This window comes from Trachymyrmex septentrionalis, unplaced genomic scaffold (assembly GCF_001594115.1).
Source record: "Trachymyrmex septentrionalis isolate Tsep2-gDNA-1 unplaced genomic scaffold, Tsep1.0 scaffold20, whole genome shotgun sequence".
NCBI lineage: Eukaryota > Metazoa > Arthropoda > Insecta > Hymenoptera > Formicidae > Trachymyrmex > Trachymyrmex septentrionalis.
The window spans coordinates 4318996-4335561 of NW_017305180.1; the positions used below are offsets into that span (position 1 = coordinate 4318996).

General features: G+C 31.6%; 1 protein-coding gene across 2 annotated transcripts in view; it reads right to left on the reverse strand.

Moving 5' to 3' along the window:
- LOC108747693 (zinc finger CCCH domain-containing protein 11A-like) overlaps positions 1–12248 on the reverse strand; it is a 17099-nt gene extending 4851 nt beyond the window's left edge. The window contains exons 1-5 of one of the 2 annotated variants that reach the window (XM_018485339.1): positions 12045–12248; positions 11602–11701; positions 10863–10982; positions 8700–8874; positions 6435–6554 (exon numbers count right to left, since the gene is read on the reverse strand). In XM_018485339.1, coding sequence (XP_018340841.1) covers positions 6435–6554; positions 8700–8874; positions 10863–10982; positions 11602–11661 — 475 coding nt within the window. In that variant the 5' untranslated portion in view covers positions 11662–11701; positions 12045–12248. Of the gene's footprint in view, positions 1–6434; positions 6555–8699; positions 8875–10862; positions 10983–11601; positions 11702–11822; positions 11975–12044 lie in introns of those variants that run through there. The other variant, XM_018485338.1, reaches the window with a different exon arrangement.
- Positions 12249–16566: the final 4318 nt, after the last annotated feature.

Here is a 16566-nt window from a genome sequence, read left to right on the forward strand (position 1 = left end):
TGTGTGTGTGTGTGTGTGTGTGTGTGTGTGTGTGTGTGTGTGTGTGTGTGTGTGTGTGTGTGTTGTCTTTCAACTCGGACGCACAGACGTGCCTTCCTGAGCGTGTGCACGTACGCGGGACGAGTACAAACATCTCGTGCTCACATAATAATGAGACGCGCGTCCGGTCTAAATTACATTCGGTCACCGGCGCAAATCCGCCGACTTGATTGCAATCACATCGCACGCCGCGACGTCTCGTAACGTCCGCCGGGAATACGACGAGGACAGGGACGTCTCACATCCGAGCAAGACAACAAAAGCGTCGTACCGTACTCCGGAACTGTACGATCGCACGGAGTAAAATTTACAGTGCCGCGAGGCCCCGCGACGATCGGCGCGGAGCACGCTAAAGTGATCGCTCTCTAAATTCTTTGGGGGTGAAATCTCACTCCGGAGGTGTGAAAATTTTGCCACTCTTGAAAAAGACGCGGAATCGCTCGAAGAAAAAAAAAAAGAAAAAAAAAAGAGTTAAAATTCTGCCATTCTTGAAAAAGATCTCTCGTTCCTTTCGCGCGAGATTTTACGTCGAAGAATTTAGAGAGCAGGACCGCCGATGTCTCGATCCCGCTGATTAGCTTGGCCGATACGGTTATTTAATAGCTGCGGATAGACGTTAAATGTAATCGACAGATCCGCCGCGCGCGGATCGCGATTTCGTCCCTCGGGAAACGCTATTTCGCGAAGTCCCCCGCCGAAGAGCAGCGGAAGGGACCGCCGCTGTGATCGTTCATATTAATTATTTTTATTTTTATTATTTTTTTTTTTTTCGCACTCTCGCGTTCCTCACACTTTTCGCACACACGCTGTCTGTCTATCGGACACATTCTCTCCATCTCTCGTTCAATCCTTTTTTTTTTTTTTCGTCGTACCTATACTTCTTTTCATACGCATTCATATTGCTCGTCGCTCTTTTTTTTTTTCTGTCTCTCATACTCGCGGCGCAGCCATGTGTTACGTGTGCCTTATCGATTCTCTCTTACGCACGCACGCACAATTCGTAAATCCTCGCGATTAGACTCGCACGCGTAAGGCCGATATTACATTTATCCGTTTTTTTACCGTACGACAAGTGTAATATCAGCCTAACTCGTAGATCTTTTGTGATCGAGTTCGATCGTCCGCTCTTTCTTGGAAAACTTGCGCGTCCTTCTCATCGATTGTAAAAAGGCGTAAACGTGCAAATCTATCTGGGACAATCGCCCGGCATTTCATATGCTCTGCCCGTGTAAGAATAAGAGACGCGAACACTGTGTGAGAACTCTAATACTTATTTTGCGAACACAAAAATACGGATTGGCGACTCCATACGGTTGAAGGCACAAAATCCTTGTCGCCCAAAACACGCGCGATTTTGCGCGGAGAAACCGATAAGCCGATCGCACAAGTATTCCACAAAGAAAGCCAGGCCCGATCCAATATCGACAATGATCTCGACCATAAATATTTTATCCCTGTGTAGCAGTTAAATATATAATATATATATATATATATATATAATATATATGTGTAAAACATTATATGCTGCATAAGAAAAATTATTAGTTTCCTATCTGCATATCGCATATTTCGCGCAAAGATATACGCGATACGTGTGATGTGTATACGTTCAAATTTGAGGTCTCTCTTCTTCCTCTCAATCTCACTCGCTTTCTTTCTCTCTTTCTCTCTTTCCCTCCTTCACATTTTCTCCTTTTCTTTCTCGCATCCTCTGTCACATGCTCACTCAAACCGATTATTTCCTATTACACGCTCGCACAACTCAATTATCTCAAAAATTTCCCCATAAAATCTCATAATTTTTTCCCCTCTCTTCTGCCATGTGTTTTTATAACGATAAGACGCTGGCCTACTTATATCATTTAGCCTGTCGTGTCATCATACGCACCGTTGACTTGAAAAGAAAAAAAAAAATATTTGCTATCGGAAATCCGGGAAAACCGGCCTCGCCTAAATAATTTACGTTTATTCCTCCTCAACGTCTTCTCGCGTCCTTCCCTCCTCCTTTCGTTTGGCCGTGACGCGATTTATTACTATTGTAAAAGATCGGCACACAATCGTACCTTATCCCGCACTATACTTTCCTCGATTATAAAATTTTTCATCGGTGCAAGATCAATAATACGATAAGTAACATGAATAAGAGCATTTTTCTTTTTTAATCTTCTGCTGGCCTAACAGACCCACAATATCAAATGCGCGATATATCAGAACAATTGAGGCGCTGAGAACACACAAAAAGAAATGAATTCTTAGTAAAAATAAAAGCTAAAGTTTTATATTGAATATCATCGGCGTAGCACTAAACTAGAAACTTTTTTTTTTTCAAGCTGTCATGTATTTTTGTTCTCAGCGTCCCAATTAAGAGTTAATATCCTATTACCATACGGAAACTCGTAAAACGTGAATCGGTATATGTATATTCCTGAATTATGTATTCTTATTTGAAAACGATCTCGCGTTTAATTATCACGTAGAAAGCAAGCTTTTAAGCCGAATTGTTGAACTTTTTTTTTTTTCCTTTAGAGCGTTAAAAGATCACGCTCGACTTACAGTTTATTAAACCTATCTTTATTATTTTCTTCAATTCTCTTTTAATTTTCCCAGAGTGAGTGCACAAGGGGAATTATCGTGGATTACGAAAATTTGCATAATTATTGCCCGGCGTGGGCATAGAGACTCTGTGTGAAGCGCGATATCACGTTATCCCATTTTCGCCGTCCCAAAATTCTCTAATTCACGTGATAAGCCAAAACATATGAAGGCATTATTACTCGTACACGCGTAAAACACAAGGCTAAGGACGCAGTTGGAATCTGTTTAAACCTCAAACACGGATTCGCGCGCGAATATAACTAGTTCATTAAATCTTTCTCTCTTTTTCTTCCCCCTACACACCTTTTTGCTAGTCAATCATTCACTCATTTTCTCTCAATCTCTCTCTCCCTTTCTCTCCTACTCTTTCTCACTCTCATTTTCTTTCTTGCGCTGTCTTCATTTTTCTTCTTCTACAATCTCATACATAATAATGCGACAACAAAGAAAGCATATATGCGTTGATTGGTTCAGATATAAATATTTCAATTATCTTTTACTAGTTCGCCATTGCACTTATCTCAGTCCAAGACGTGATCGATGAACAATGCATAAGTTTTTCTTTCTTTTCTTCCTTTTCTGATGAAACGGATATATCGGTTAGTACGATTTATACTACATACAGTATTCTACATTCGTCTCATCGGCCACGTCAAGGATGTGGATGCAAGTCCCGCATCTGGGAGTGATATTTAAAATAAACTTACTAAATGCTGACAAAACGCTTTCTCGTCAAAGACACAAACTTAAAATGAGCAGGGTTCACTCGTCGTGTTATTAATACTCGATTAACATTTAAATTCCAACTTTTCGCAACTAAGAGCAATATCTATGTGAATGCAAAAAGTTTGTGTGTGCGTGTGCGGTAAAGTGGAGACCCATAGCTATCTTCTTTTTCGTTTAATACGGCTCTTGTTTTTGCGATCTTATAGTATAGAACATCGTACTGACGGAGACACTTGAACCTCGTTTTACTTAACTTAGACCATTCTGCTAATTCGAGTCCGATCGCACCGCAGCCGAAGAAAGATAGCCATAGGCGATTAGAGGGCTAATTTAGGCAAAGATTAGATATAGCAGCCCCTGCAAAAATTGATATTCACTAAATTTTTCGTGATAACACGAGTGCAAGGTATATCGATAAAATCGACTAATATGTGCTTTAAGAATCATATTACGTGAGATTATCGATATGAAATGCCAATTCTGAAAAGTTAATACGATTCACAAATAATACATGTTATCCCTCTTTCCCGTGAACAACACACGAATATCAAATGGATATAAATAAATGTGTGTATGGTAAATCGCACGGTAAATTACCGTCGCAATAAGAGCAACCAATGTAATAAAATCATGGTGTCCAGCGAAATCTGGCTAGTCAATTTCAATTCAAGGATAATTCTAGAACATTCCAGATAAAAATCCTGGTTTCTCCAGAATTTATCCATCAATTCATTTTCATTATTTAATTTATTTTCGTCGATATATGCAATATTATATACTTTGTATTCGAATTAAGATCTACATCTGGGTACCCCAGAATAATCGTATTTTATGTGCAAATAATATCAAACAATTTAGAAAATAATTTAAGCTTTAATAAATGTTTGTTTGATATTAGATCAAATAAAAATAAATTTAGCCTATAAAAAACTGCGACTCGTTGACATCGATGAATCTATCTTCAATATCGTGATTCCATGTAAGTTAAAATTTATTTTTAATTTGTTATTACGAAATACAAATATAATTAATTTGCAATTATCAGGAAATTTATGGAATCCGAATTTTTACATAAATTATCACAAGAGAATAATAACATTAATAAAGGGATAAGTTTAGACATCTTATCAATGCGTATATGTAAGCACATCGTGCCAGTTCTATTTTTAAATTGTGACTACGATTCAATCATTAACTAAATATAGTCAATTATTGTATATTAATGAGAATTCTAATTGAGAATTGAAACGTTTGTCGGTACTGTATTCTTTTGTAATAAATGATTTGCTCACACGTCAACCTTGTAGCGGCTAAATTTGTTTCTATTTAATTTAATATTAAACAAACATTTCGTTAATATAAACAATTTCTTTTACTATACTCTATTTTAAACATTAAATCCAAAGTTTTTATTGATAACTTATTGCACCTTTAAGAACGGACATATACTCGATAAACATGACTTTTCTTTTTATTATTTCGTTCTTTTTTCACGATTTGATTGTTTATAGAATAAAAAAATCATAAATTCTAGGCCAACCTGAAATTTTAGGAATTTTCCAGAAAACATTAAATTTCAGTATAATTCCAGGACCCAAGGATATTCAAGGACCGCTGGACACCATGTAAAATCCAAAATAAAATCATGTTGGCCTTACACTTTATAATATTGACATGTGCGTGAATATTTTTTGCATTAGTTGCTCATTAGATCTATGGTATTACAAAACAAAAGTTAAAGAATGCAGGTCAATTAAGTATCGGGAATGCACTAGTACAATAAATTAAATATTATGCTAAGATCGACACAAAGACACTTTTGTTACATACTTTCGCTTCATGCAGAACGATACTTTCGTAGTAACGTCTCTTTTTTAGTGCGTCAAAATCTTAGCTATATGCATGACAATGATAAACTCAACGAAACAATCTAATAAGTAAGAAATTTGGAGTGTATGCATTTTTTAGGCAATTTAGGAAGCACGCAAAGACCGTTGGGTTCATTTTTTTTTTACTTAATTTTACTTACTGAATTAAAAAATCATGATTAAAATTGTCCTAATATTAGTGAAATTTTGTTTTCATATCTTAAACAGGAGAAAGCAATAGTTTTTTCATTTTGTTGAACTAATTCTGCTAATTTCTCTTTTTATATAAGAACAAAATTGTTTCTTTGGATTGATATTGATTAAACTATCCTGTATAGTGCAAAAACTATCCTGTATAGTATAAAAGTCATGACTCTAATAATAATTTATTTTTATAAACAAATGATTTTTGTATAAAAATAAACAGAAATTCGCAAATATGATTTAACAAAGTGATAAAATCAATTGTTGCTTTCTACTGTTCAAAGTGTGAAAAAAAAATTTCCCAAATACTAGAACAATTTTAATTACAATTTTTTAATTCAATAAGTATTATTTTTAATTCAGTAAGTATTATATATAAATTAAATAAGAAAAAAGATGAACCCAACAATCTCTGCGTTCTTCCGAAAAAAAACTTAAAATGCATGAACTCCTTTAAAGATTTTAATTGTTTATGAATTCTTCGAAAGTATTTTTCTGTTGCTAATTAATGGACGAGAAAAATTATACATACGTCGTTGCAAAACTATAACAGTTCTCGTCGATTTTAAAATCTCCTATACGACGTTATACCAAGGAACGGAAAGGGAAATCGGGAGGTCTGAGGCTGCGAGGTTTGCTGCGTATGAATCGATGTATACGGCGATTGCTGGAGAAGAGGGGAGCTCTGTTGATTTTGCAATGACGACAGAGACTGTCCGGAGGAGTGAGAGTGTAAATTTTGTTGATGATGTGGATATGATAGCGTATGATGACAGGGAGAGGATTGCGAGTTCGCCGGCGGGACATTTAGATTATTTGCGACGCTGATGTTACCGGGGATGTTGAGACTGTTAGGATTGTTTGGAATTGTCAGGCTCTTCGGGATATTGAGCGCGTTCGGGAGATTCATATTTGTTTGCAAGCTAGGCGGTAGAGAGAGAGTAGCTGACGTAAGATAATGTACGTTGAAAGATGGACGGGGGGGCTAGTAAAGCCTCATACCTTCTTCGAATTTGACGATGAGAGGATCGACGACGGGACTGCCAATAAAACTACCAGCCTCGCTGTTTCCTCTTCCTTGGTCCGATTCAGTAGTACTGCTGCCGTCATACTTTGGATCATCTTTATAAAATAAAAAAAAGCGTAAACACATACTTTCCATACGTACGATATTACTATATACGTGATATTCACACACACATTTCCTTATTATCATATTTATATTATTTTATTTTACTCTATATTTTTCATTAATTTTAAATAACGTCTTTAAATCTCATTACACAGTGGATACAAATTTTCCGGATAAAGCACTGTAAAAAAATTCTGTTAGTAAGTGAGGGCAGATAAAATGTCAAAGAGTTTTGCCAAGATTAGTTCAATTTTTTTATTTATGAAACTTCAAAGTTGAGCACAAAATGAATGAAAAATTAACTTATTTTTGTCTACACTATAGAATTTTTTAAGAAAACTATTAGCTTGATTATATCGCCGAAGCGCGCATTTAGAAATATAAATAATTCCAAAAATCATTAGTTACTATATCTTCGATTTTATCATCTCTGTCACATATTTTATGAAATTACCTGCAAATATCACTTAACAATGCATCTAATTTTTTTTCTTTATAGTAAGCTTCCATTAATTGGAATAAGTACTTGATGAAAGCGCTCTCCAAGTTCATTCTGATACATGTTCCTTATCAAAGTTAATCAAGATGATAATGAAGGGATTGTATTTTTAGGTTCATATATAAACACCTATTCTCTCAAATGCTCTCAATATATAGCTAGCTATGAAAGCTCGATAATTTACTAACCGATTCTAAAAAGTTTTTGATTACTGCTTTCATGGCATCACTGTAAAAAATTGCCTTAAAATTCAGATAAAATCTGGAGTTTTGTCACATTGTCTAAATTTTTAGCCATAATTATATCAATTTCTAGCTACATTTCTCTGAATTGCTAGCTGCAATGTAATTATTTGAATATTTCTAATCTCAATGCCTGAATATTCAGACATTGTCTGAATATTTTGATACCAAAATTAGAAATATTCAAACAATTAGAAATTCAAACAATGTCTGAATATACTCAGGCATTGAGACCAGAAATATTCAGACTACAGAAATATTCATAACTACAGCTATAAATTCAGAGAAATGTGACTAGAAATTGGTACAACTATGGCTAAAAATTCAGACAATATTTTGTCCAAAAATTCAGATAATGTGACTATAAGATTTAAAAATTCAGATAATATGTATAACTATAAGAAACTTCAGCTTTTGTCTGAATTTTAAGCAATTTTTTTACGTGATCCCAAGATGATATTCGAGAGAATAGATATTCGTATGAACCTAAAAATACACTTTTTACACTACCATCTTGATTATTTTGAAAAGTAACTTACATCAGAATCGAACAAGCGCTTTCATCAAATAGTCGTGTCAATGGCAATTCATTATAAAGGAAAAAAAATTGGATTGCTAAACGATATTTGTTAGTGGTCTGATAAAATATGTAACTAATTGTAAGACGATGAAGCCAAAGAGATATAACAACAGATAATTTTTAAAATTCTTTATAATTATTATATTTTCAAATGCAAGCTTTGACAATATAGTCAAGCTAATAGTTTTCTTAAAAAATTCGATATAATGTGAAAAAATAAGTCATATATTTTTCATTTATTTATATTCAATGAAGATTCATAAATCAAAAAATCAAACTAATTTTGGTAAATCCTTTGACATTCCATCTCTCCTCACTTAGTACTAACAGAATTTTCTTATAGTGCTTTGTCCGCAACAATTCTTTTCAGAATTGTTCCACAGTGTTATTAGTATTAGGTAAAATTATAAATAAAATCATAATGTTTTATATCACATATAATTATCATATTTTTTTGAATTTTAAAATAAAGTACAAATAATTTTAATTACAAAACGATTCACAAATTTTTATATTAAACAAAGTTTTTAAAATCAAGATTAAAATTAAATAAATTAATTAAAAAATTTTTTAATTGAATAAATAAATTAAAATCTTTAATAAAATCATCATAATGTTTTATATCATATAATTACGACATTTTTGCATTTTTAAATAAAAATAATTTACAAATAATTACTACGAAACGATTCATGAATTTTTATATTCAACAAAGTTTTTAAAATCAAGATTAAAATTGAATAAATAAATTTTATTACCAATTGTTACCAATCTAATATTAATCGAGTTTTAGCATAATAAAAGAAATATCTACCTTGACGATTCAGCCACTCTTGATTCGGAGATTTTGTTGCTACTTCCGTAGTCTTCACAGGATTGATGGGGTCACCAGAAATAGTACGAGGACTCGTATGCATAAATGGACAATGTGGTTTTCTACATCCTCCAGGTTGTGTTTCCCAATAACAAGGAATTGATTTACGATTTTTCTGCAATAAAAATAATTCAAGTTTAATTCTTCTTCTAAATATTAAAATTCTAAATATTAAAATTATTTCGTAATCTTAACTAAGATTGTGATCCATAACGCAAATGTTCACCAATCAGATAAAAGAATTTTACGAATTGACCAATCAAAGAATGCTTCAAAGCATTTACAGCGTGAAGTGGATGAGCCCTAAATAGCATTATGGCACATATTATTTTGTTTTAATTTTTACATAATCAGAAACTGTTTGTCTATTCATTTATCTATTCATAACATCTATTTATTTATTGAAACAAAACAATTTAAAAAGGCAATTATATGTGTTTATAAAACTCCACAAGTTTATATTGTATAATATAATATGGTGTATACTCTTAATAATTATACAAGTATTTAAAAAATCAAGAATTATATATATGTATATAGAAGTATATATAAGTAATTTTTTATCCTACATAAAAAGGAAGATAAATGACAAAAAAGAAATTTATTTATTTCTTTTTTTCAGAATGATATAATCAAAAGTATTACACACACAGCAGCAAAATATTATTTTTGATGTATAAATTTAAAACATAATCTAAAGAGAACATACAGGTCGACATGCAAATCGATAAGTACAAATGGTTTTGCAATACAATAAAGTTGTTACATTACATAAATTAGTACATTTTGTAAGAATTATCATAAACCAGCTAAGAATTGTTTGTTCGGAAAATGTATAGATAAGTACGAACTGATAATGCAAATGTTCTTGCGATAATAACTTCGTCACACGAACACTCACTTTTGCTGATTTATATCTATCCGTTAAATTTATCCCCAGGGGTCAAGAAATTTTTTTCTATGAATATTTCTATAAATATTTCTATAAATATATCCTGATAGTATTTTAGGTTTTAGAAACCACAAAGAACAATATTAAAGATATTAATTGCATTCAGAAAGCAATTCAGTGAACACTTAATAATCCCTTTTCCGACTGATTTGTACTTTTAGAACACGTACTCTAGCGAAGAACTAAAGGCGAGAATCAATCATATTAAAGAATCGCTGAGTGGCTATGTTTTCTGAACGCTATTATTAGCTAATTATTATATAGATATTTATATAAAAAAGAAAATAATGTTGAATAAATTTAAAATATAATAATTATGCAGACTATAAAGACAAGTGATAGGTTATATTTGGCTGGGAATCAGTTTGCTGATCTCTGAATTAATAATTCTAAACAATAATTCTTAAGCCCAATTTCACACACACACACACAACTCATGGTTAACTCTTAACTGAGATTCAACTTATTCATTATCTCCTTCCAATTCTAGAATTGGAAAGAAATGAAAAACAAGTTAAACCTCGGTTAAGACTTAACCGTGAGTTGTAAAACTGGGTCTTAGTGAGAGTACCGAATGAGTTGTTAACTAATTGATAGGATCCCTAATTATACCAATTTTATCTTGATTTAAAAGAAGTTGTATTGTCAATGTTTTTAGTCCAATTTATTGAGCAATTCCTATATATAGTTTAAGTTATGCGTACACATTATGACATATCTCACACATATAATTACTTCATATAATTATTAAATATTGGGTTCTTAGTTAGTTTAGATATTATTTAATTAGGTTAAATATTATTTTAAGAAAATTGAAGACTAGATAAGTTGAAACATATTTGTATTTTGTTACAATTTGACAATAAATCATCATTTTCACTTATAATCCATTAATGCCTGTCTTTTCCATAGGCCTATTATTTTTATTTAAAAGTTGATTAGAAAATTAAAGATTAAAGTTAGTATAAGATGACAATATTAGTCCATTTTGAAAATTCATATTTCAATAATCAGTTTATATCATCGTATCAAAAATTGTCAGCAAACCATAAAAGCAGCTTTTCTTGACAAAATAATGTATGTTTTACATACAAATGATTGACAGACTGCTGCCAAACATTCTAAAATCTTAATGCAATAAAGATATTTACCTTTAATTCCATATGTCTGAAATTACAGTGTTCATTAAGGCAATTTCCCTGCTGCCAGTATGTACACATAGTTTCACAACCCAGAGCCGATGGTTCATGTCTATATGGGCAAAAGTCACCCTGTGAAAACAAAAATAACAAAACGTAAATAATTCAATAACTCGTTCAAATAATTTGTAAGAACAACACGCAATTTGCAGTGCCAAATCAATTGTCGATACTGCAGGCGTGATTACATCAAATATTATTAAATATTTTAGAAATTTATTCTATGACTTATAAAGATATCATAGAATATTTTTAATTACTCAATCTTACTAAAATAAATATAAACCATATGTAAGTAAAAGCCAAAAAATCTTAAAACTATAAAATAATAAAATAATAACACAATCATGCAATTCGACACATATTAAATATTCGCTTTCACATTGTATAATATGTTCGAGGTATTCAGATGATGAATGAAATTATAACAAAAAAAATGTATCATATATAAATAATTAAATGGACGAGGAAGTCCATTTGTAACTTTGGTAGGAATCTTAATAAACGGATTGACTTGGAACTTTTATGAGAAATTCTTGTCAACATGGCATCAAGATGGCCGACCTAACCTCAGCGAGAGACGCCGAATTTTCGAGCAATATGGAACGACGTCGCATATTTTCGGATGTTCTTGAAACAATGTCAGACGGTATCATTAGACGCTACCGGCACAAAGAAAAGCCTCGCTTACCTTTTTACAAGTGGAGTAGTAGAAGAAATAGCAATCCAGATTCTTATGGTTGTGCTCCATTTGTAAGAACTTGTAGAACGACGAGTGATCGTGCTCCTTACTGAAAACAGAAATCAGAAATTTTTCTAAACTCCATACTCTGCCGATCGAGGGCGAGTTGGGCAGGTAGACGATCTTTTTGCGAAATTTCGATTACGAATGAGAGATGAGGAGCGGTTTACCATTTTGTCCGGAACATGATTGTGCGATACGTGATAAAACCAGCACGCGATCGTGAGATAATCGAGACGGAATTCCGACGCGAGACAGTCAGTGCTACGACCAAACTGACGAAGCCCGTTCAAATCGACGTCCTGACGCGAGAGCAACAACAAACCCGTCCCCCCTTTTTACCCGCTCCGTTTTTTCTACACGTTTACCGTACCATCGTCATGTATACGTACACACTTGGCCGCAATGACCTCCTTGATCACCTCTTCTGTTTTCCCTGTTTTTTCAATCGCCTTTACCGCGCACACGAAATCTGCTCGAATACGCGTTGCTCGATCCTTTCCTTGTCCTCAACAGTCCTCGACGATATCGCTATCGGCTATCTTGTCGATATGCAGCAGTGCCCCGTCAACACACGTCTATCCCGTAGCGTTGCTTCGCAGGGACTGACAATGCAACCTGCAACGACCCACTCATCGCGACGCCAATGACGTTGCACCGCGGAGGCACACTGTGGAGGGGGCTGCAGTTCATGCGATGAAGGCATCGCAGCCAATAGCTGCATTCAGCAGAAAAAACAGATTGGTTTATAGATTTAGATCTGGTGGAGGAACTACGGGCAAGACCAATCATATTCAAGAATTTCATATACTTGCAAAGTTTGCTTTTTCTGCTAAACGCAACCAGTCAGCGAAAGCCGTTATGGCGGCTTGTTTGAAGATGCAGTTAATGCACTTTGGACTTTATTCCGGCGCGCGCGTTGCGTTTTCGCAAAAATATTATTTATTTCTCTCCGAACGACAATTTAAATTAAATATAATTGAATGCTCATGTATACTCTTAATATATATGCACAATGATTAAATATATAAATTTCAAAAATAGAATAAATCATATACACGGATTTTCTGAAAGGCTTACATAAGACGATTTAGGACATAACATTGCCTCTCAAAAAAGAGACGGCCTTAGACTTTTTGTTGCTGTGTCTCAAACAAGCGTCTCCGTATACATGATGAATCAATGAAAACTTTCCACACTGTTTCTTTTTGTAAACTAATTGATTTATGAGAAATATATATACATATATAGAATTTTACGAAATTGTACGAATGAAAAAATAATTTATTATGTGTACATTTAATATTTATTATAATAAATATTAAATGTACACATAATATACTGTTTTTTGCAAAAAAAATGATAAAATATAAATGATCATTATAATGATTAAATATAAGTGGTAAATTATTAATATGAGGTTGTAAGGCAAATACAATATTTGTTAAGAATTGAAAGAATTACATTTTATTCCGAATTACATTTAAAAGGAACACAAAAAAATTAGAGACGATTTATTATCTGAATTAAAAATTATTTCAATAAAATATATAATATTTTTTAAATTTGACTTTAATAGAAATGTATGGAAAAGTATTATAAAATAATGATAAAAATGTCAATTTTTTTATATGTATAAGTACTTTATGAATTCAAGAATATTTATAAATAAATAAACAAAATATTTATTTGTTACAAACTAATTGTGGAATTTTAATGAAACTTTGCACAAGTCATTTTTAATATACTTAGAAACAAATACTATTGATTCAATTAAAGTCTATATTACGGTGTCACTAACAAAGTAAATGTCAATAAAAATATACATGAATTAATCACTTATGTCAGTGACAGCCCGTAATATAGACTTTAATTGAATCAACAGCATTTTTTTCTCAGTGTAATAAAGTATTTATACAAAAAAATTTAGATTTTTGTTTTCATTAAAAAAATTTTTTGTTTATGCCAAAATAATAATTGCAAATAAAATAATCTATAAAAATATGTTTAATCAATAAAAACAGAATGTTATGAACACAACTAAAATATAAATGTATGTGTTTTATGTTCTTACAATCTCCTTATATAGTACAGAATTTGCAGTAATATCGCTGCAATAACGCTACAACTGCAATATGCAATATTATTGCTGCATCCTTAAGAAATATAATAAAACCAATATATACACAACTTTCTGATATTCATTTTATGTATGTAGAAAATTTATTTAATGAAACCAACCTGTCCAAATTTGAAAATTGTTCGTCGAAATACAGTGCTCACCGATATTGAAAACGTTACGTCGTTTAGAGAGAAGGTCGTTCGATTTTCCTTAAACACTAATATTTACGAAAACAAAAAATGGAACAGCATCTGTCTATTTCACATATTTGCTTTCAAGGGAAAGTTCGCCGGCTGCTCAGCATGGGGTGGCTTTCCTGAACCTATTTACTTACACCTTCAGCAAGCCAAAAAAGGAAGACACTTTTATCGTCGTTTTCCAACCTGTCTTACTCTTTTGCCGAAGATATAAGCAAATCACCCCCTGCTGAGCAGGGCGGACTTTCCACTGAAAGAAAATATGCGAAATAGGCAGATGCCAATCTTTTGCCATTATTAGAAATATCTAAGAAGACTAGACCTTGAACGCTTTCTCTCTAAATTAGTTTTTTAAAATTGATGGGCATTAAAAGGTCGGTCTTATTTCAAAATTTATTAAAACATATTTTAAATAAAGAAAAAATTAAAAAGCTATTTAGTATTTATTATTTTAAATAAAACTTCTTCTGAGCCTTATTTCTTATTTAATATTTTAAATAAGTTGTCAATTTTTCTATCGATTTTAAATCATTTTTTGGATCTATTTTATATTTTTTATTTTAAATAAATTATATCAATTATGAACACAGAGTTTAGTCGCAAAATTGAGGACCCAAAAAACGAACAATTTTTACGGTCATTCTTTCTGCTGGGAGTAAACACTCCATAAATAAAACTGCTAACTTTTTAAATTGAATATTTTTTAGGCGCGTCCAAAAATAAAAAAAGTAAGAAAAACCCCGCACTTATTGTGTTCGCTAAGCTGTAACTTCAGCAATTTTTAGAATTTTTTTTTCATCGAGATTCATCCCGTAGAAAAAAAATGTTTGTAATATGCTTTATAATTTTATTGGTTCAGATAAAATAAGACAAGCACATCAATTTAAAAAAAATTTCAAGCGGCGGAGCATAATTTCATATTGACAATGTAATAAATAATTAACTTTTTTCATAAAAAAATTATGTGTAAACACAAATATATAATAAATAAGCATTGCAAATTTCAGAAAAATAAACGAAGTACTTAACTTTCGTACACAAATATTTTTTAAACGTAGGTTTCGCTTGAATGAGTTGAAAAAATCGATTTTTTTTTTATTTTTTGTATTTTCTTAGTTTTACATTTCAAGAGTATTCAAATATTATGCATAATTCAAAACTGACAAAGTTGCAAGATCTTAAAGCAGTCACGTATAGACAGATAAAAAAAAATTTTCGTCTCTCTTTTGATCTACCAAATGGTCATAACTCATAGTCGTAAATCAGGAAAGCGACCCTTTACTGAGCAGGGAGGACTTTCCATTGAAAGCGGATTTGCAAAGTATATTGACAGATGCCGTTTCATATTTCGTAACTATTAAAAATATTTAAGAAAACCGGATCTTGAATGTGTTTTTTTCTAAGCGTTTTTTCTAATGCGACGTTTTCAAAATCGGTGGGCTTCCGTATTTCGAGAAATAATTATTCAATTCGAGTTCAAATTTAGAGAGATTGGTTTCGTTAAATAAATTTCTATCGGGGGTGAATTTATAAAACTATTGACTTTTTAAATTAAACATTTTTTAGACGCATCCAAAAATTAAAAAAAAAATAAAAAAGACTTGTACTTTATTGTATTTACTAAGCTTTAATTTTGGCAATTTAAAAAATTTTTTTTATCGAGATTCATCTCGTAGAAAAATGTTTTTTATAACGTTCTTTGATTTTTTATTTTAAACAAAATAAGATAAAATATCCACTACTTTAATAAAATTTTCCGACGGAGCATAATTTCATATTAACATTGTAGTAAATAATTAATCTTTTAATAAAAAGAATCATAAGTATAAATAATAAACACAAACGTATAATAAATAACCCTTGCAAATTTTTAAAAAATTGACGAAGAACTTAAAAAAAAATATTTAATATTACCCAGTTTTCGATCCAAAATTCAGAAATCGAAACCCTCCTTAATGAACGTTTATAAAAAAAAAGCGTGGTTTACGATATATTTTATATTTTACACAAGTACAAATTGTAAAATATCTCGTAAAGTATTGATTTTCGATATCTTTACCTTACAAATTTTATATACAGAATCACTAAAGAAATCATACTACAAGTATAAAAAAAGATCTTACAATCCTATTTTAAAAAATTGCCTTGACTTTCGTATTACTATAAAAAAAAAATTGATTTTTTATGATCAATATTTAATCATATTTGTGCCATGTATATTTTATACTTTTCAAGATATTTAATTCGATGTGAAAGTTACAATTCGACCGTCTGTGTATGTGTGTGCGTGCGTGCGTGCGTGCGCGTGTGTATTTTGAGGATATCGTGCAAATAGGAGTATAGAAAGAATAAAATTTTCGTTATCTTTGTATAACTTTATTGAGAAAGTGATATTCATCTCCTTTACATTAAAAAGATGAAACTACATTTTGGCCATCGCTTCTTTTAATTCCACGAAAAAGCTAAAATATAATTATTAAAATTTCACTCATATTCGTACAATTTGTCGTTGAAATAATAACACAGTGTCTCCTTTAGGACATATATGTATATGTATCATAAATATATATGTATATGATATATATATATATATAT